This window comes from Nannospalax galili, unplaced genomic scaffold (genome assembly GCF_000622305.1).
Source record: "Nannospalax galili isolate Female #2095 unplaced genomic scaffold, S.galili_v1.0 scaffold34, whole genome shotgun sequence".
In the NCBI taxonomy this organism is placed as follows: domain Eukaryota; kingdom Metazoa; phylum Chordata; class Mammalia; order Rodentia; family Spalacidae; genus Nannospalax; species Nannospalax galili.
Genome location: NW_008338996.1, coordinates 6,526,537 through 6,549,378, shown reverse-complemented (window position 1 = coordinate 6,549,378; position 22,842 = coordinate 6,526,537). Strand labels below are relative to the sequence as shown.

The 22,842-nt window shown below is 42.5% G+C and overlaps 1 protein-coding gene across 6 annotated transcripts in view; it reads right to left on the bottom strand.

Annotated features, from left to right (window-relative positions):
• Astn2 (astrotactin 2) overlaps window positions 1–22,842 on the bottom strand; it is a 1,043,712-nt gene that overhangs the window by 292,276 nt on the left and 728,594 nt on the right. For all 6 annotated transcript variants that reach the window (XM_008833484.3, XM_029563720.1, XM_029563721.1 and 3 more), the window contains 2 exons: window positions 21,538–21,642; window positions 18,000–18,179 (listed from right to left, as the gene is read on the bottom strand). In XM_008833484.3, coding sequence (XP_008831706.1) covers window positions 18,000–18,179; window positions 21,538–21,642 — 285 coding nt within the window. The remainder of the gene's footprint in view (window positions 1–17,999; window positions 18,180–21,537; window positions 21,643–22,842) is intronic.

Genomic DNA, 22,842 nt, shown 5'->3' with positions numbered 1-22,842 from the left:
TTATACAATGGCATTCTATTTAGCAGTAAAGAAAGATGAAATAATGAAATTTGCAGGTAAATGGATGCATCTAGAAACTGTTATACTAAGTGAAGTAACACAGACTCTGAAAAACAAATGAGGTATGTTCTCCCTCATATGTGGATCCTGGCACCAAATCCTTTTAAATTCTATGTCCTTTGATTAAGGTGATGCTGAACAGCAGTCTCTTCTGCTTGAAATAACTACTATCATCATGACTTTAGCTGTGCCTGATCACTAAACACTGGCACAATTGGGCTTATTGACAGTTGTGTTCATTCATTAAAGGAGGGCCAAACAGGTTCATTGGACCCTCATTGGAGTATCCAGCCACTCTTCACAGCCAACTGTATATAATTTGGCATAATCACACATGGTCTTCTGGATTTGGGGAGGACTAAAGTATATAATCTGGGGAAGGCTGGGAAAAGAAGCCTTGACCTATGCTGGGTAAAGTCTTTCCAGTGTGCCTACCCCACATCACTCATACACCTCAGCAACCCCTCAGTCATCTCTGCAAGTAAGCTCAGTAAATTCATTGGTTCCCTAGGAAACCTTAATCAAACATTAGCTTGACACTAGAATCTTAAAAAAGGGAATAAGCATTGCTTAGTATCCCTAGGAAAAGAATTCTCATAACAGATGGAAAATTTATTTGTTAATGCTATTATGTCTCATAATTACTTTAAAAAAGAAAATGAGAATGTAAAAGATGTTAAAAGGATATGGGAATGGAGATATTTTCTAAAATAGAAAAAATGAGAAAGCCTAAGCAAGTGTTGAAAGTCTATGTAGGTGTGTTATGATATATAAAGGATGAGAAAATTAATATACACACAATCTTAAAATTTCTAAGGTCGCCGGGCATGGTGGCACATGCCTGTAGTTCCAGCACTTGGGAGTCAGAGGCAGGCAAATCTGTGAGTTCAAGTCCGGCCTAGTCTATATGGCAAGTTCCAGGCCAGCTGGGGCTACAGGAAGATCCTGTTTCAAAAAGGCCGAAGAAAAAAATTCTAAGGTCATAGTTTAATCAACTAGTTTAAGAACCAAATATATATCTAGTCAAGGTTTATCTGAGAATATTTGGTTTTTTACTCAAGCTTTATCTACATAGCACATGGTAATTAAAAGTACCAGACTGGTGGAGCTAACCTTATTGGATGTTTACCAGCGATACTTTGAGGCCTATACTAATCTGGTCAGAGGACTTAAAGGACAAGGTTGACTAAGTTCCCGGGGACTATGGAACATCTCTCAAAATGTCATGTAACTGTGGTAAGTCACCTGTCCTCTTGTTCAGGGAGGCCATGGAGACCCCATGGGATGGACTTGAACCAGTGTCCAGTCTATGAAAAGGAGGGTCAACTCACAGGAAACATCTCATTCATGCTTCCAAATGAAGCCAGATATGGTCAAGACCTTTGACTTATCTTCACATAGATGGAAATGGTAAAAGAAAGGAGCCAGGAGCTCCTCCCAAGGCCATGGGACCCCCGAGGAACAGATCCTCAAATGACCTTAAGTATAAAAATAAATTGACTTATTTGGGCCAACTGTATGGTCTTAAACACCCAAAAGGAAAGTATAACCAAAGAGTAAAATCATCAGTATATTACTTTAAGAGTTCAAGGGACTACACTTCTCAGACATTAGGTTTAAGTCCATATAAGAAGTTATTTAGACAATTATTTCTCATTGATGATTTTGTTCCTAATTAGAAAGTGCTGCTCAGATGTAAGGCTTCAAATCTTGGTGTGCAATACTGTAGTGCCCTCCTGTAGCTAAGGGAGACAACCAGCTATTGTTCTAAAATGATGGATAAATTTTTCTCCCCCTATCTAGAAGCCTTTGAGAGGAAACTGATACTGATTCTAACCAGTCCAACAGCCATCAAAATACCTGAAAGCAAATCCTGAATCCATCAATCTCGAGTCCAGCCTTGTCAGACAAAAGAAAAATGAGGAGGAATCAAATAGAAGGATGCTTTTGGAAGCTCTCGTCAAGAAATCCCAATGGACTCTGATACGAATATTTCAAATTTGCCGTTCTTTTTTCCGGTTTTCCGTTTAGAACTTGTAATGCTAATTCCTCTTGCCTTTGCTTCTCCTTCACATCTCCTATTCACAATTCAAGGACTTTCTTTTCCCCTCTAGAGATAAGAGTTATACAATTTGGGAGTGTTTTAGTTAGAGCTACTGAAGGGGTACTCCAATTGTCTCACCCTGTGTCCCTGTTAAGCATGGAAGAAGCCAGAGCAGTCTGCGTCCCTATTCCCTATTGGTAATTTGGGTAACATCTTCAGAGGCTGGTGTGATAACAATAGGAGGTAAAAATTGGCTAGGCAGTTAGGGTAAAAAAGACCCCAAAGAAAAATAGCCAGTTTCTTGGCTAAAATTCAAAATGTCCTCGGGCCTCTTAGCAACATACTCTGTTCCAAAGGCCAAAAATGGCAAGAGTATTTCAGAGCTCTTACCTAATCCCTAAAAGATTTTAGGGTTATCTCTTCAGAGGTGTAATGTTAGAGTAGCAAAAAGCCCCATTCTTAAAAGAAAGAAAGAAAGAGAGAGAGAGAAATGAAAAAAAGAAAGAAAAAGAAAGAAAGAAAGAAAGAAAGAAAGAAAGAAAGAAAGAAAGAAAGAAAGAAAGAAAGAAAGAAAGAAAAAACACGAAGTTGTTGGGGAAATATGGGAGGTGTTGGAGAGGAGAGTGGGCATGGATTTGATCAAAACACCTCATATGCATGTATGAAATTATCAAAGTATTCTTTTAAAGCAAAAAAAAAAAAAAAGAATGGTGTGTGATACTATGCTTGGCAATACACATAGTTTTTAAAGTCAGTGTTTCCGTATCTAGTTAAATGGCATTGGGAAATAAGTTTCTGAACACTTAATCTATGAAATGAGCTTATTAATATGTGTACCATCAATGATATCATAACAAAATTTATTATTTAAAGTGTGTATGTTCATATGTATTGATTTTAGTTAGAATTATTAAATTTGAAAATCAATGTTTGAGGCTATTTACAAGTAACTATCTTTAATTCTTAGTCTTACCAATTCACTGAAACATCAATTTTTATTTTAAAATCTTGAGCAAATAATGTTTATGAAATAAAAGCTTATAAAACTTAAAAAACAGAAGTTGAATATTGAAAATTACTTTCTAATATGATAAATGAAAATGTAAGTTTAATATCTGAGCTACCACATGGCATTTAATATTTAAACTTAAAAGGACTAAATCTATAAATCTTATAATCACCAGGATATGAAAGTTGTTTGACATATTTAATGATTCTGTAAACACAAAAGAAACAGAGTTAACTGTCATGGCTCAAGAGATGCTGAGGGGTTAGATATGTACATCACTTAACCTGATCCAGACTCAGAGGTTGGATCTAGGACAGTAAAATTTGTGCTGATACAGAGAAGTCACAGAATGCTCTTAGGCTAATTGTTAGTTAAATAAAGGTACAAAAAATTAAGCGAAACCCCTGAAAGTAGATTATTCTTCCCTTCTCTTTTGATATTAGCCACAGATCCACTTTTATTTTCCTCTCTTCAATGAACTCTAGCCACTTAATATGTAGTAGAGTTGTTCTTCAACATCCCATAATATTTTGTACAACTAGAACCTGGTCCAAACTGAACAGCATAGGTATCCTGACTGATGCACTAGAACTTCTATAAATAAAACGCCAGAAACAATTCAGAGTTTGGTGCGGGAAATACTCTCTAGGGAAACAAATTGCGAAGAGGAACTTAATTTTTATTCTGGGAAATGCTTTATTCTGTGACTTCAACTTCTTATACAATTGAGCCCCAAATCTGTATTTTTCAGGTCTTAATCTTTAATTTTTCTTTTTAATTTTAGATTTATGAATGTTTGCTTGCATGTATGCGTGTGTGCCACATGTATGCATGTGTACCACATGCATGCCTGGTGGTCACAGAGGCAAGAAAAAGGTGTTGGATCCCCTGGAACTGGAGTTACAGGTAGTTGTGAGCCACTGTGTGGATGTTGGGAGTTAAACCCAGGTCTGCTGCAAAGGCATCTCTCCATCCTAGGCCTGACCTTGTTTATCAGTAGGCTGGTATATATCCACAGTCAGCTCAATTGCCTTTCTTTCACTGCCAATTTTATATCCTTAGGAGACTGAACATGCTCAAAACTGAGTTCAGATCGTCCACACCTGATGCCCTTTCCCTTGCTGCACACCTGAGGGACACCAGAAATCATTCAGGTATTTGAGCCAGGAAGCCCGGAACCCTCTCTAATGATTGCCCTCCCTTCTTACCGTCCTCCTTTATTCCATCCGAAAGACCTCATCTCCCTTGGCTTGCATGTGGTTTGAGTGCCCTCCAAATATCCATTATGAATATGGACTTGGTCCTCAGAGTGTCACTGTTTGGAAGCAATGAAACCTTTGGGAGTCAGAGCCAAGTGGAACGTCCCTAGGTTGTTGGTAACATGCTTTCAGAAGATTTTGTTTATGTAACTCAGTGCTTTTCTGGAGACATTGTTATCAAAGCCTTCATTTGGCCTCATCCACTTCTTTGACTGGTTCACAATGTATCTTCTTGCCCCCAAATTAAGCTCTCACTGTCACTCTCCACCCCTCACCCAGCATCATAACAAAAGGCCCTGGCTGACTTTAGACAGTGGAACTCCAAAGCTGTACGCTAAATAAATGTCTTCTTCACATGTAGTTTAGATCAGATAAGTTTATAGTGATATAAAGCTAACTTATCATTATACATTATACGAGCAACTTGATAGTTTTCCATCCATTTATTCTTTCCTTCATCCTCATGGCTACTAAACTTGAAGATACTCTTGTTTTTCTCCTTGGAACACTGCTTTAGCTTCCTAGATTATATTTTCTTGAGTCTAATCTGGCATCCCACATGCACCTCTTTCCTTCCCAAACCAAGCCTCCTACCTCACACTAGATCTGTCATAAAATGCAAGTGCTAACAATAATACATGGGACTTTTAAATGCCCTTGTTCCTAGTAATGCATACATCTCTTAAAATGGTCTTTAAATCCCTGTGGGACTTGGTTCCTGTCCACCTTTTCGGCTTTTTCTACTATCACCCTCTTCCTTCCTCAGCATCCTGTTCCATCTAGTTTTTCCTGTCCCAGAAATAGCTTTGCTCATACTTTTCTTGCTGCTTGAAACACTCTTCTCCCAACCTTCCTGTGTTGGCTTATGTCCGACCTCTTCCGGGTGCCTAGAAAGCTTTACTAACCTGCATTACCGTTTGTATCAGGCGTGCACAGCACACTTTGTGTTTCCTCCTCCTCGTATTTACACATTATATCATGACTTTCCCATTACTTCCCCTTCTTCAAGACCAGAATGAATTCCATGAGAGAAGAGAAACATTTAATTTACTGCTATATCTAGTACAGCTACTGAAATACAGCAGGCAGTACAATTATTTCTGGACAATATAATGGTAGAAAGGTCAGCTTAGCTCATATGTCGCTATTTATATGAACACCTTGGGTCATAGTAGCACCAACTGGTTTTGTTACCTTCTGAACCTGTCACTAGCTGTCTCCCAGAATTACAAAGTCAATATGCGATATACAATGGCCTGTAGTTCAAAGGTGGGAAGAATGGTTTTCTCTGACTTGTTTCACGCTAGAGAATCTTCTTAACTATAAAAAAAAATTGAAAGTCATCTTCCTTTCCAGATTCACCCAGGCTTTGTCTGGGTAAAGTCACCGTTGGAAGAAAAGCCTCAAGAATGTACCTCCCATTGTGCAGTCTATGGGCTATAAAGCTAAAGCCATTGCTCACAGCTGAAGAGAGACCTTGGAACATGATCTCTTGAAATGCCTTTCAGCTGAGACAGGAAAGAGCTATCTCTAGCTTGAGTCTAAATCCTGCACTAATTATGGTTTCCTTTGAGCAAATTTGTTTTCTTCTTCATTTCATTACTTTCATCTATAGTGGTAGTTGTAGTAAATTAAGAATCTTTCCAGTTATAAACTTTAATTATTTTTATGTACCAGACCTTAGGGACTTCCTGAGCCACAATCTCCCAAATGAGCCAGCTCCCATCTTCCTGGCATCTATGGTTAAGAGCAAATGAGAAGGATACGAAGGACTAAGAACACGAAGGGAGAAAGCTTGGGGCTGTGATTGCCACAGCAAATGAAGACTAGGATGAGCACTAACTCAGAGGATCAATGGCCATATCAGTTGCTAAGACCGGGCTTAGAATCTACCTTCTGACCCCCAGCCAAGGTGTTACTAAACCTAGCTAGTCAGTATCACGTGGTCTGAAATGACATTGCTCTGTCTGCCTCTTTTTTCACTCTCCTTGACTAAGTACTTTGATTTATTGCAGGGTAAAATGCTTCACAGAGAGTACTTTTTTATGTAAATGAAGAAAGTACTGGAGCAAGAAAAATGAGCAAGAGAGGTAACCACTGGCCAGCTCTGTGGCTTTTGATTGCATATTTTATTCCCACATACCCCCATCTCAGTTTCCCATTCATAAAGACACCAACTTTAGAGGGATGCTGTAAGAATTAAATGAGGCTGTGGGTATGAGCTTTTCAGCATACCTCCTGCATGTAGTGAGCTCTGGTGCATGGCATCTGTTTTTAAAGGAATATCGTAGGTCATGTGGACATTGGAGTCATGGGATGGTATTCTGCCTCTGCCTATTACCAGCTATGTGGCCATGAACAGACCCTAGGTTTCTTTGTTTTAAATTATTTTATTATTTTTATGTCTATGAGTGTTTTGCCTGCATGCATGTATGTGTGCTGGTGCCATGCAATGCCTGCAGAGGCCAGAAGAGGGCACTGGATTCCCTGGAACTGGAGTTACAGATGACTGTGAGCTGCCATGTGAGTTCTGGGAACCAAACCCAGATCCTCTGCAAGAGCAGCCAGTGCTCCTAACTACTGAGCCACCTCTCCAGCCCCAGAAATTAGGTTTTTTTGTTGGGAGATGGTGACTAGTATGCATCTCTCAGGATTGTTATGAACATGGTATGAGGTTATGTGATGAAATGCACCACAGCAGGCACTAAAGACTTTTAGTCTTTAGAAAGTGGAGTCATTACTTCACTTTCTTCTGTCACTTTCTCCACCAGAATACACACACACACACACACACACACACACACACACACACACACCCCTATAGTCTTCTTGAACAACATAAGCTTGGTATGCTACTGTGCAAGCACAGTCCCCTGCATTCTACTCCTGGAGTTCAGGCTAGGTGCTTTGATAGCACTGCATTCCTCGATTCCCACCTCCAGGCTCATGCAGAGCTCAAATTCAAAAGCTGTCTGGGAGGACTATCCTTGGCTTACTTAGGAAATATAGTAAGAAGATGGCATAGATCTTATGCTGCTGTAGTAAGGAATGGAAAGAGCTATATCATCATGCTTTTTGCTTAGGAAAACTAATAATATGAATGATCACCACTGGCTTAATTATGTCTCATAATAATAAATGATAATAATAATAGCTAACATTTCCCAAGCATTTATTATATGTCAGGTGCAGTGATAATCATGTTACAAACATTGTTTCATTTAATTCTCATAACACTACTGCAAGACAAGCATTATTAGGCTCGTTTTAAGGACTGAGGTAATTGGGGCTTAGAGGAGGAAAACATCTGGCGATGGGACAGATGTCTTACACGCAGCCTGATGTGTGTGTATTTACTGAGACTTACAGCTTTGTTAAGGAGAGGGCACCAGTGACTGACTTAGCTGAATTCCTAATACAGCCTAATCACTCATCCCAAGATCTCATGCCATCTTTATAATATCCACGGGATGGGGACGATTGCACAGCTATTCCTTGTTACTTTCCTAAGTGACCCATTGCTTTTTACTTCATTTGCATCTGGGAAGCCAGTCCCTCCTATTTGCAACATTTCTCAGCAGTGCACAGAAGTACAGAAGTTTCCTTAACTATTAAGAAACGTATACAGCAGCATTCAAAGTTCTATCAAAGAAGCCAATGGCATTCCTTGGGATCCCCTGAGGAGATCCAGGGACTTATCCTCAACTGTTTCAAGACATCTGAACATTATTCAGAAGTGTCAAGTCTTCTGTCACACACAATTTTGCTTATAATCTTCATCCTCTTCACTTTCTTGATGCAAATGCCCACTCACTTACCATCCTCCAGTGCTATGTCAGACATCCAGAGAGAAACTCTGAAGCCTCATCAGGGGAGTTAGGGGTCCATCTTCCAGCCTTGAGCCTTCTACTCCTTGTCACCTGACCTCTCCACACACTATAACAGTATTTATAGCCAAAACATTTTGTCTGCTCATCTTCCCCACTTGACTGTGAGCTTCTCTAGAACAGCAGATTCGTCTTACCTACCCAGTCATTCTTAGCCCATCACACAGAACATGGCAGATATTAGTAATTCCAAACACTGCTCTAGAATTCTGAGTAAGTGAGGAGTAACAAGGAAAAGCATGAGAGGGAGAGGGAGAAGAAAGTGAGAGCTGGGGCAGGGCTGCTCTCCAGTTGATTTTTGACCTGGGGAAGGTGGATGCTTTAATGTCTGTGTGGCCTGTCCAGGCCGTTTCTTCTCACTAAGGACTGAAGAAGACAAAAGCCCTACAGTCATGTCCAAGGAAACTCCATCTCCCTAATGTAACGCTGCTGACAGAGAGGCATCCTGTCTGACAACCTCGATCCTCAGTTCCTGCATTGCATGTTTGAGATTGGGCCTATGACAGGGAATCGGGATTTGACTTCACTTAAAATTTATAGAGTCCAGATAACTAGTTTACAACAGTGTAAAACTTATTGTCTCCCATAGGGACTGTTCCCCTAACTGAACTCACTACCATCTGATCACAGTGACCCCAAGAAAAATACAGAACTGGCTAGATGATTTCTAAGGCCTTCCAGCTCTGACTTCTTAAAGTTTTGGCTTTCTAGTCTAATGTCACCCCTAAAAGCTAAGACTTGGAAGCAAGTTGCACAGAGGGGTATTGGTGAGTAGAGAGAGTATTTCTACATTTGCTCAAGCTGAGTGCTAAACTGAGTCTTAGCTTTCTTCCCTTCTTTCAACTATGATAAGAGAAACAGAACAAGAGAACAAATGGTTCCCTTGGGTTTGATGCCAACATCTAAAGAGCTCTCCAAGGCTGCTGTAGTATAGTTGGATGAACACGAATTTCGTGATTAAAGCAGCCTGGGTTCAAATCTATGCTCTGCCAAGCTCCCTGGTGTGAACTCTTGACAAGCCATCTCACTCTTCTGAGCCTTAGTCCCCTCAAGCGTGAAACGCAGATAACAACACCTACCTTACAGATGTGTTGTGAAGAGTAAATGGGATGAAATAATGTGTGTGAAAGAAATCTGTAAGATGCACTCTGCTGAGCACATGGGAAGGATTATTATTCTTGGTACACACCCACAGGAAAAAAACTATGGTGTTCTGTTCCAGATGGACCCAATCTAACCTGGGGAACAAATGCTTTTTTTTTTTTTTTTTTTTTTGGTAATTTCATCTTGTGGAAACAGCAATCTCATGGGCCTATTTGTGTTTAATGAACCACATCCTGTATCGTCTTTTTGCATGGTTTCGAGAAGAAGTAAGTTGGCTCTCTCCTCTAGCATACTGCAAAGTAGAAGGTGTCCAGCTTATATTTAACCTCCTCCAGGCTCTCCCTGCTCGCCATAAGAAACAACTCTATTCCACAGCTAGACTGATCCTACAATCGTCTGCACAAAAGCTAGGATATAAGGAAAAAGAAAAGGAATATTCGATCAGCTCCCAATCCTGTTTGGGTTCCTAAATAAAAACTAATGTGTCAAGGCTGAGAATTTTAGCCCATGCTAGTTAAGGAGAATGAGGTACACCCTGAGTTCACGCAACTTGGAAGTGGAGGAGCCAATTCTGTCTGAGTCTGAAACCAATTCTCAGATCTACAAAGGGCTTCCACACATTAGAACTCTTCATTCTTCTTGAAGTCAGAGGCTATTTTGAGACAGCAAGAAAACTATGTAAGCTTTCATCCCCAATACAGCACAAATACAAAGAACAGTTGGCCTAAAATACTCAGCCATGTATGACTCTCCTGGACTCATTTTCATCCATTGTTTTGTTTCTGAATTGCTGAATGGTATCTATAGGCCAATCAATGGTTAAACACGATGCTGCAGTGGTTACCAAGCAGGATGGTCCCTGCCTTCATGGAGGTCCCAGTGAGGTAACAGAGATCGACTGCAAATAGAAAGTTGTGCACTGAGGTTATATGTAGCAAAGGAATCTCCTTCAGTGAGAGACTGTAAGGCTGAGGCTTCTTGATGAGTTTCCTGTAAAAGTGACATTAGAGTTGAGTTGACTTGAAGTGACCTAGACTAAAAAGGTAAAAGCACTGCAGAAGGCCAGGTTGCAGAAGGGACTGCAGATCGTTCTAGGATCTGAAGGACAGATGATACCTGCAGAGCCTTAAGGCCATGGGAAGGTGTTCAGAAATTATTCTCAGTGCAATGATAAGGCCTCTGGTTGTCTGAATTCAAACAATAACACAACAGGACCTCCATTTTTAGTCTGTGATGGTTAATTTTATGTGTCAAATTGACGGAGCCATAGGAGCCTGGATGTCTGGTCAAACATTACTCTGGGTGTTGTGAGATGGTGGATAAGGTCACCATTTAAATGATTGGACTGAATAAATCAGACTGCCTTTGCTAATGTGAGTGGTGCTCATCTAAGTGTTTAAGACCTCAACAGAACACTCATGCTGACATGTGAGCTGGAGGAATTCCTCTTCCCTAGGTGCCTTGAACTAGATGCTCATCTTTCCTACTCTCAGAATTCTTGGGCCTTAAACTGCCAGTCATCAGACTACAACTAACACCATTCAGGGCCCGTAGGCCTTTGAACTTAAGACTAGAACTAAATCATCAGTTCACCTGGGTCTCCAACCTGCCAACTACAGGTCTTGGAACTCCTGCCTCCATAATTGTGTAAGCTAATTCAACATACTATATCTATACCTACGTCTCTCATATGCATGCATGTTCATCTTGTTAGTATCTCTGGAAAACCCTGGCACTTGTTCACATCCTCAGGACTGCTGTGTGGTGTGGGTTAATGAGGGACAGGAGTGGCCTCAGGTAGGAGATTAATGCTACAGCTTACACAAGCTGTGGTGACATGGGGTACATAGGCTACAGTGAGGTGGAAAGGTGAAAACAGCCAGGAGCTATGTGGAAATAGGAGTTAATAGGAGCTGGGATGGTTTGGAAGTGGGATGGAGAAGTAAGAGAAAAGGAGGTCCTGAGGTTTCCCATGCTCTAGATTTGCCTCTAAACAGATAATGGCACTTTTCACTAGAACTCTAGAAAAGGTGCTGGCTTGTATGGGGTTGTGTTTGGGCCAGAAAGAGAGTTAGCAGGATAGTAAATGTCAGAGGAATGCTTGGGGCCAGAGGGACAACGTGAGAGGAAATAGTGTAGGGGTATACCAAAGGACACGGCAGGTTTCATTACACAGAGAAAGCCTAAACAACTGGTCTCCTATGTAACAGCATTTACCAGTTTGGCAGAGAATGAGCCTGCAAAGGGAGATACAGAGCAACAGGCAGGAAGGGGAGTGAGAACCTAGGAAAGCTGTGGTTCTGCAGAAGCAGACACAGAAATACATCAAGCTGGAGGCAGTAGCCTGTCAAATGCTACTGAAAGGTCAGGCAAGATGGGAATGGAAAACTGCCCCCAGATTTTGAAATTACTGGGGAAGTAAGCCAGCACCCTGGCAGTCTCAGATCCTCAGAACAAGTCTTTCATGTCTTGTTGCTGTCTTTGAAGCAACTTCCCTCAGGAAACAGAAAGCTCTGGAGAGTAGGTTAGCTCACATCGCCCTTTGGCCATACCTGTCAGTACAAGAGGAGGTGACATTTGACTACATCTTGGCATTCTCCCCACCATACCCTCAACCCCTGATCTGCCTTTCAAACAGCCACAGGCTTCCAAAAAATAGCCTAGGAATGAATGTTTCAGATACCATTCAAAAGTGCATTGTAATTCAAATGCAAAAACTGCATTCTCTAGGACAGGCTTGGAAAAATTCATAGAGATAAAACGCCTTCTAAAACTGAAGACAGGTGTTTATCTGGGGGACATCTCTATACCACGGATTCAGGAGAATTCAAGAGGAATGCTAAACAATGTCCTTTCACAGGGCCCTAAGGCTGAGAGGCCACACACTTGGAAAAGGCCTGTTTATGGTTTAAATTTCTTTGCTATTAGACTCTATTTCTCCAATTCTGTTTAGATTTGGGTTTTCCTTTCTCTCAATTCCTCCTTCTCGTCCTGCTCCCCCCTCCTCCTCTTCCTGCTCCTCCTCTTGCTCCTCTTCCTGCTTCCCCTCCCCTCCTCCCCTCCTCCCCTCCTCCCCCCTCTCCTTTTCCTCTTCCATCTTCTGCTCCTCCTCCTGCACCTTCCTTTTCTCTCTCTGTTCATTCACAGAGAAATGAGCAATTACTTCACATATCCACACCCATCAATGTACAGAGTCACTTTCTCCATGAAATAAAGACAGCTGAAAATTAGGAAGCATATCGGATTGACACTTTAGGTATCTGTCACTGTCTTGCCTAGGTAGAAATTGGCAAGGGATGACAAGAGTCACCCACCCTTGTTGGCACCTCTCTAGGCCACCTGTTGAGCTTCCTCCACTGGTTCCACAACCTCAGCTGAACTCACTGAGGCTCTTCTCCACCCCAGCCCAATCTGACCCATTCCTCTTCCTCCATCAACTGACAAGTGGTGGGAGGGAATTATAAATTATATCCTCTCATTCATACCTCCGTGAACACCTCATGGATGCACACCGGGGAACACTGTGGTGCTAAAGGATGTAGTAGCCATGGGTAGAGGAAGTGGTTGGATGGGGATAATGGATAATAATTAGTTGCCCAATTCAGTGTTAGACATATCTATCCACTGACCTATGTTTTCTTTTTTGTCTATTTGTCTCCCTGCAGCCACAGCTGGACTGAAATTCACTATGTAGACCAGGCTAGCCTTGATCTCACAGGGATCCACCTGCCTCTGCCTCCCAAGCTATTCGTCTTCATAAAAAAATTTTATTTATTATTTTTCTTTTAATTTATATGTATGAGTATATTGTCTGCATGTATATTAGTGTACCCATGTCATGCAATGCCCACAGAGGTCAGAAGAGGACATTGGGTCCCCTAGAACTGGAGTTACGGACAGGTGTTAGCTGCCATGAGGGTGCTGGAAATCAAACCTGGGTCCTTTGCAAGAGCAACCAGTGCTCTTAACTGCTGAACTGCTTAACTGCCCTCTCAATTTGTCTTTTTGAGACAGAGTCTCCCTGTAGCCCCACCTGGCCTGGCTATGCAGACCAGGTTGGCCTGGATCTCACAGAAATCTGTCTGTCTTTACCTAATGCTGGAATTAAAGGCATGCATCACTACACTCAGCTTTGACTTATTTCTTAGCCCCCCTATACAATCACCCTGTGTTTTATAAATGTGGAAACTGATCTCAGAGAGTCAATTTTCTTGTGACACACAACTGGCCACAGACATAGCTGGCATTTTAACCAGAGTCCATCTGACTATGAAGCCTGTGTTTTATCTCTAAACGAGGAACACATCATTCACCACTGACTTTTTATACAGATATAGCCATGCCTGAAGGCTCATGCATGAAATCACAGACAGGCAGAGCATCAAGGGAGGTAGCAAGGCAAAGGATGAGGTGGACCCCAATGGCAAGAAAGGGCACAGTAATATGTACTGCAAATACTACAGGCATGTGGACAAAGGTGATGATGACTGGAACCTGACAGGCTGAGCAGTTTCTGTACAAATCTTGCCTGGAATTTGGAGCCTCCAAGGATGAATTTAGATACTCAGTTGCTTCTAGGGCTCACCTTTTCCTGGATTAGTGTTAGTTTAGGTTCCACTTCACTGACCTGCCTACTCCTCCAGTCTCCTCTAGACTGGTAGGAAGCCAAAGTCCCCATCTGGTCATAAATAACTTTTTTCTACTTGTTTGGATCTTTCTCCACTCATCTTTGGCATACACAGGGACTACTATGCTAACTTTTAGTTTTACAGAAAAGAAAGTTCTCAGGCCCTTTTTTGTATCTATAGGAGACTTGCTAACTGACCAGAGTTCTTCCTCAGTAATCCCAATGGTCACTCCTCAAATGGTCAGAATTAATACATAAAGACTATAGGTCATGATGTCAAAATCTGGGTGTCACTATCATGTGCTAGCCACCGCCCTTTTCCTAGCTATCTACTAATAGATCAAAAACACGCCAAGTGGCTGGAAAGATGGCTCAGTTGTAAGAGCCCTGACTACTCTTGCAGAGGACTGAAGTTTATTTCCCAGCACCCACATGGCAGCTAACTCCAGTTCCAGGGGATCCAATGCCCTCTTCTGTCCGCCCTCTGCAGACATTGCATCACGTGGGTGCACTTACACACATGCAGGCCATACACTCGTACACATAAAAAATTAATAAATAAAATATTTTTTAAAACAAAATGATCAAGTATTGAAAGATTAAAGCATGCTGATAACAAACAATAGGGACAGAACCTGCACCTGTTTACTGAGGTGCCCAGCCACCTGGAATAGGAGTATATGAGGAATTTAACCAAAGAACTGAGGAAGGATAAAATTGGAGCAGTTTTCATGTGCAAATGCATACTTAGAAGCACTTAAAAGAATGAGAGTAAAACCTTTCTTAGAAAGTATTTGAATCTGGCACCTTCAACCGTGTAATTTACATGACTCTCCTAGATCATAATAGTGATCAGGGATCTAGCATTACTTCTCCTGGCAACGGCTGGGATATTTGTTTCTAGTGTCCAGGGATGCTGACTCTAGGGAAGACAGCCGTAGGCTCAGGTTGGGGTTCAATCTGTAGTGCGGTAACTGGAGTATGGTCTAGAGAAACCACTTCCTCCCCCAAGCTTTCTGTCTTCCTTCTGCAAAGGGAGCTATGAGCGCTCTCACTCTCTGCGCTTGATGTGATGAGGTGATCACATGACGACCACCTGAAACAGCAAAGGACTGTGAAAATGTTCATGGCTGTGTTCCTGGCCCTGCTTGATCTTTTCCTTCATCAACCCTTTTAGCTTAGACTTTCTAGGCCAGGCAAAGTCACCCACTCCTGCTCTGTTGAAGAGACATTTGCAAATGTGCCCTTTTCCAGTGGCACATGTCACAGGGAGAAATGGAAGTTGAAATGGCACGTGAGCCAGGGCTGGATCCAGGACTAGAATCCAGCTGATGTCTACAATTTTCATTTTATTTCAAACTACTCTTTTTCACGTACCTACTAAGTATCAGGCATTTTATCTGTGTCACTTCACCTCATTCTCCCAAATGTTATAAAACAGAATTTCTATCCCTCATTTTACATAAGGAATCTGAGAGTTAGGACATACTTGGCAAGAGGTCACCCATAGGTCTATAAGAAGAGGAATCCGGAAGTAAAATATCACCTGTCCCACTCTAATGCTGCCTGAGCTCGTCTGCCCACAAACTCTGCCCCAAGAGTTTTCATCCCCCAACCCCAGATTCATCCTTGCTTGGGTTCCAGTGTTTAGCACATGTCAATGTTCTACGACTGATAGCTTGGAAGAAAAGTGACAATTGTCTCTGCATCTAAAGGGTTCCACCAAAATTGAGGTAAATTCCTAGCGTTACTGCTTTTAATTTTGCCACTCCCTGGTATTAGTCATAAACATAAATAAACCTAGACTGCTTGGTGTGCCCTTTAGGTGGGTCATAGCAGACAGAGGTGGAGAGAAACACAGAACACCTAGACTGGTCTCAGTGTATCCATGTGGTCCTCTTGGAGCAAATGTGGATCTGGGAAGGGATTAAAGCATCTGCAGAATCAAGGTGAGAGAGCAAAAGCTACAACACCAAGCTCAGCGAGAAAGTTTTAGCAAACAAGGCCTTGTAGGAAAGACCCCAGTTGTAGTTTCAGCCTTCTTTCTGTCCCCATCGCCCATCTTTCTTGTTATAAATTCCATTTGTATTACAAAGAATAGGATTTTTGGCATCAAGAAAGTGCAAGTCTTGAAAGCAACCAAGGATGGAGATGGAGTGACATTTAGCATCACAGTCGTGTTGCAGGCCCTGAATGTGGCACGAAGCAAATTAGTTCAGTAGCCACAGTGAGCAAGGTTTTTATAAACATAACCTAATTGTATTACTTCAAAGTCCTGAAGCTTATTGCCCTGCTTAATGATGTGTCACATTATTTATAGGGTGGTGCAATGAGACTTCTATTGATTTAATGCACTTCCTTAAAGACTGTCATTGTCACAACCATAAAACCGAGCTATTCCCAGACAACTCAATTATGTCTTCTGAGCCTATAAACCACCCATGCCCTGCACAGTTACACAGAAAGCAGGCAGGGGTGAGAGCAGCTTGGGATACAAAGCCCCCAGAGGCAAAGGAAAGGTTCTGGTGATGCCAAAGGTAGGTACAGGGGCTCCATCCCATCAAGCATAGTCAGGAGCTGACAAGCACTAAAAGATGCTGTGAGACAGCTTCATTCTGCTTTGGCCCTGACACTGGAGCTATGTGACTTGGAACATGCTTCCTTCTCCCATCGACTTCAATTTCCCAATGGCCAAACTGGGGTGCTAAGCTCAGTGAAAACTTTAAGGGCCCCATGGTTCCCATATTCTATGATTTGGAATTAAGATTTATATAGTTCTTGGAGCTAGGGGGTTTGAGCCCCATGAAGAAGATGAAAGATTTGTATTATCACTCCTTACCCTTTGCATCAATTGAGAACCTTTCTTTTACAATTAAACAATGTTAATAGTGTTACCTACAGCAAGAAGCAGCTTAGTGTGGTTGAAAGGAAAGAACATGGGCTTTAGTAGCTGTGGATTTTCAACTCTGGCCCTGTTATTCATTAGCTGTGTGTCTATGGACATTTGACTGAGACTCAGTTTCTCAAGTATGAAATGGAGGTGTGAATATACTTGCCCATTAAAATACATACATACAGGCTGGGAAATAGCTCAGTGGTCAAAGCACTTGCTGTACAAACAGGAAGCATGGGGACTGGAATTTGGATCACTAGCACCCACATGAATAGTGGGTGGGCATAGTGGCCTGCTTGCCATTCTAGTACTTGGAAGGTAGAAACAGGTGATTCCTGAGTAAAAAGATTACTGGATTGGCTATATGGGTGAACTCTGAGTTCAGCTGAGATCCTGCCTTCATGAAAAATGAGGAAAGTGATAGAGGAAGACTCCCTGTGTCAGCCGTGGGTCTCCACATACATGCACACGCACACACGACACACACACGAAAATAAATATGTATGTGTGTGTAATATTTCTAACTGTGTCAAAATGCTAGTCTATAAATTGCCTTCCCCTTTATATGTGGTAAGTAGATAAGAATAGCTTTGTTAGTGCACATTTCATAGGAAGGGAAACCTTTGAAAGGTCAAGGGCAGAGACTGGCCTTCTGCACTAGGCCACCTGGGGCTGGGGAATTCCAAATCTGTTGATAGGAAATAAGATGCAGTGGTGACCCTCGATGAGGATAGTAGCCCCTCTGTGAGGAGACTTGAAACTGTCCCTTTAGGCATGAGAGCGCTTCCTGGAGTATTTTCTAGAGAAGCCTAAAGAGAAAGTGCCATAAAGACAGCACTGATCCCTGGCAACGGTTTCAGGAGGACAGAGTGGTAAAGAAAACCTGCAGTACAAGACAAAAGCCAAAATGCCTGACCCAAAATAATCCTAAGAAACCATGCTCCCTCCTTCTGTCAGGTAAAGTGCAGCCCAGAGAGGGTCAGGGAATTGCCAAAGCCCACAGCCTATAGGCAGTAGGAACCAGTGTTTAGATCTGATGAGTGTTAGCTGCTTCCTTGGTTACATTTCCTCTGCCCTGCACCTGGCCACCACCTCCATCAAGCCCTCCAGGCTTACCTTTCTGATACTGGAGCCACAGCTGCTGTTGGACTTTCTTGCTGGGGAAGTGGATGATGCAGGTGAGCTCAGAGCCATACAGGGCTTCTGCAATGTAGTGGGAGCCATAGTGCTGGATGAAGGACAGCAGCTCATCCCGACTGCTGTCTTTGGTCAGGATCTTGAGGACGTTTGTGAAGCCTGGATGGGAAAGGAGCATGTGTGGGTGGTTAGACTTCAGAAGCTGGTGGCCAGAAAATCATAGTCTAGTAAGAGCTCTTTCCAGTAGGATCTGGAACCATCCTCCAGACCTCATTGGCAGAGTGCTGACAGCTCCATCTGTATATGCATATAGCAGAGAATCTCTCCCCCCCCCGTGTGTGTGTGTGTGTGTGTGTGTGTGTGTGTGTGTGTGTGAGTGTGCTATAACCTAGAGGGTCTGCAGAAGAGGAGGACCCAAACTTGCTTACCTACATAATGGTGACTTTAAGGGCACAGTCAGAAAGCCAAAGCTGTTGTCTACTGACTTCATATCTAATGTATATCAAATAGAGCATACCACCAGCTGATTTTAACTCTCTTTATCTACTTTGACCTTCGTCCAAACACGGCAGGGTTGAGCACCAACACCCCTGTTAACCTAATGAGAAGTCAAACCTGAAAGACTGTAAATAATATGTCTTGATCCTCTAGCTAAAAAGAGCTGGATTCAAACACACTTTTGTTTTTTCTTCCAAAGTGCATGTGTTGAGTAAACTACTAGTCCCGGGGCTGTATGTGTTCTAGCTCAATACACACGCCTTGCCTGTTGTAGTTTCCTGAAACATCGTCTCTCTTTCTAGCCCTGCCCTCACTTCCCTAAGACAGTGAAATATTTTGTCTTCCTAGATTGCCGTGGAATTTTCCTGATTCTTGCTGTATGCCGGAGTCCTCTGAACCTAACACGAGACCTGCAGAGCCATCCCTCAGCAGCAGCTTTTCCTCCTTCCCTCCCTCTCCTCAAGCTGAGCTCCTTCTAGGACCTTCTAGCAATGGGAGTCTAGTCCCATTCAGTCCCTTCAGTATTCAGTTACTCAGCTCATTCTTCTCTCCAAATCCACCAACTCAGCTTTGGTATGAGAAAGTCCTAGAGAAGTTTCAGGCAGGGCAATGATATCCCAAAAGATTCTGCTTTGATTTTCAAACTTAGATCATTTGGAGAACAGCAAACGCAGGGAAGGGCTCTCCGAGGTCCCCCATCTACCTTAATAGTTGAATCTGGGCTAGAGATCTGGCAAAGCCATTAAAGGCTCACAAACAACAAGCTGGATCTCCTAGAACATGTGCAGTTGTTGACAGTTCTCTCCCCAGATATCCCACCAACTGGGAGTGACTGATGCATACTGCAGGAGGACGGAGGACAAAGCCTAAGCAAATGTGGCCCAGGGGTCATAGTCATCATTCCTTCTCCTGTGTGTCCACTATTATTCCTCTAAAATTACCTACTTCTCCCATCCTTAGAGCCTTTCCTGAGCTCCTGCCTGTCACTGGTCAAAGCCCTGACCTTAGTTGGGACTTCAGGAATGCCCAAACCATCTTTCATAAGCTGTACACACCAGGATTTCCTTCTAGTCAAACCCAGTTCCTTGTTTGCCCTCAGAAGGACCTGGCATTCCCTCATCCTTTCTTCCTTTACATGCTCACTGCCCCTCAAGCCTGTTCTGCCCCCATACCTGAAATTGCCTCCCTCCCAGTATACATTCATGCTTTAAGTCCTGGTGAAGTGATCCCTTCCCCAAGGAATCTTCCACATGGTCCTGTCTGGAACACCTGCTCTCCGCACTTTGAACACTTGTGACTTTTACAGACAGAAGCCCTCCTCATCTGTCTCTAAATCTGCAAATGCATCTTCCCGACACACACTCCAGCCAGGCACACCACCTACTTTTGGAACATAGCAAACAACCAGCCATGATTATTATAACAGCCACTGCCATGCCACATCAAAGATGAAGCACCTTTCCAGCATCGAAAATGAGCTCCAATTTGCCAACATTTGATTTACAAGGAGCTTCCAGGAACACCATTACTGATTAATTAAAGCAGGTACACCTTTGTAGTTCTAACAGGAACATCACAGTTATATTCACAAGTGCAGGGTGAGGCGGTGGTGGGGAAACAGAAATAGGGCTCAAAGAAAGAGTGCTTGATTAAAACCACCTCCCTCCATCAACCTGTTAACTCATGCAACTGGGTAATTAATACAGCAAGATTAATAATGAGATGCTTTCTGTTAAGTAATAAATGGCAATACCTTGGAGATGCCCTGTGGCTCTTTATCTGGACAGACAAAAAATGCAATCAAATCCCTGCTCTGTTTTCTCTTCTGGCACTAACTAGCTGTATGACCTTGGGTTGGTTATTTAACCTCTCTGTCCTTCAGTTTCTTTATCTGATGAAAATTAGGCTAAATATTGCTTTCCTTGTAGGACTGCTGCAAGTCATAAGATGTGAAACATTATAACGCGCTTGACAGATGTCAGAAACAATTACTGTTTGTACTTCCCGAAGGGTAAAACCGTCCCATCCCCAGGTCGAAAGAGCTCCATTTTGTTGATGAACAAAGTGATATTGAAAAAAGGAATAAGAAGATAAGAACTCAGAGATAATTAGGGGACACACTAACGGTAAGCCAGTGACAGTGTGGTAAGGATCAGAATAGAAAACCCCGGATCCAGACTTGTCTTTGCAGAGACCTCTACTGAATATCTTGTTCTCCAGTTTTCATTTATTTATTTTTGGTTCTTCCATCAAGCATGAGCGCTAACAACGTGCTGATTCTACGTGAGTTTCTGGATGTCAGAATAAGCAAATCTCAGGGCATGTCACTTGTTCTCAGGTCAGATGGGGAGACAGGATTCAAGCATGAATTGAACACTTTGTTAGTGCTTTGCTAGAGGTATTCCAGCACCCGGAATTCTTTGAGTTGTTTATTGAGGAATGGAGAGTGAAGAAGGTGTCAAAGAGGAGTTCAGCGTGAGTTCCCCAGGTAGGGAGAGCTTGGCAGACAGCACATCAAGCGCAATGTCATATATGTATGAACAAACACATCCATTCTCAAGAACTATAAAGTGTTCTCTCTGCTCTGAAGCTCAGGACTCATATGGATAAAGTATGCATGTACACAGGGTGGGGAGGAGTAGGGATACATGTTGTTGTTTTGTGGATGCAGGCCAGGACTTGGAGCAGAGAAGAAGATAAAATCCACAAGCCAGAAACACTTCTAGAATAGATCCATGATGTAGGTTGTTGTTTTCCCTTTCTCTGTTGTCCATCCTCCCTCATCCTGCTCAGATATCCCTTCCCCAAGAAGCTCCTTCTGTGTCACATGTATCCCATTCCTGTGCTGTCCCTACAGCAGTGTTGGCATGTCACTGGCAGCTTGGCTCCTCTCCCTAGATATTCCTTTACCTCCTCAGCATCTCCAGTGCCAACCAAGGCTTAGGATATTATAAGCCCTTGATACCATGTGCTGAATGACTTGAAGTCCCTTGGTTGCCGGCCGGGCAGCGGTCCTCACCTGCTGAAAGGGTGATGGTGCTAAGCTTCACACGGTAGAGGTTGCTCCGGACACGCCACTGCTGTACCATGGGGTAACCCATGGCCTCGTCATACCTGATATCTCCTAGAGGGAGAAAGGAGATGGTCATACGAACTCAGCATTTAGATGCTTCTTACCATAATGCACGCCCTGGAGCTCTGGTCTCCACTTACTGGCCACTTCTTCAAAGTGAACAGAAGTTTTGTCTTTGACTATGGGCTTTTGTTAGAATTAGCTATTTATCTGTGTTCTACTTCTTTGCCACATTCTCAATTCTCTCTTGGGTTTTCAATGTTCCTCTACCTTACAAGCAAGAGGTTGCACTTAGATCCCCCCTCCCCAAGTCCACCAGCTAGACAGCTCATCATTTTACTTTCCCACCTTGCACAGCAGTTGTCTGTGGTTACCTCACAGGCATGTTGTGAGACTTGAATATGAAAAGTGGAAGCCTTCCGTGGGTATTGCACAACATGGTGCACTTACCTACATGCAGGCATAATGCTCATACACATAAAATAAAAATAATAAATAAAATATTTTTTAAAAGGTGAAAGCCTTTCTATAAACTAGAAATTCTATGCCTGCAGACCAAGGGTCAGGGTCAATGAACTTCATTTCAGCCCATTTGTAACATGGTGTCTGCAACTGCTTTTGAATTGTGGAGTAGAATTGAACAATTCTAACAGAGACCACTTGAGAAGTCTAACACACTTATTACCCATCTCTTAATGCTTGATGACCTTGGCATAGACTGTTGGTTGTTAACATGTTAGCATGGGTGTTTATAAACATTATGTGACATATGTGTGTATCTGTATAAAATGTCTCATTTCAAGTAAATGTGAGAAACACCTTGTAATTTATCAGCATATTAAATAGACTAAAATACATTATGAGATTCTGTGAAGGTAATGTTGATCATGGAACCTCTTTTATACAGAGGGATCATTAAGAATGCACAATTCTGAGGCTGGAGACATGTCAGTGATTAAGAGCATTGCTGCTCTCGCAGAGGACCTGGGTTTGAATCCCAACACCCACATGACAGCTAACAACTGTCTGTAACTCCAATTCCACGGGATCTGACACCTTTTCTGGCCTCCATGGGCAGGGCACAACACAAGCACACTTACATACATGCAGGCATTACACTCATACACACAAAAGAAAAATAATAAATAAAATAATTTTTTTTAATGCACATTTCCTCTGGTAGGTCTACCATGCTCCAGTGGATGTACTCATACCCAGGAGTATATAGGCAGCATGAATTAGATTTGGCAG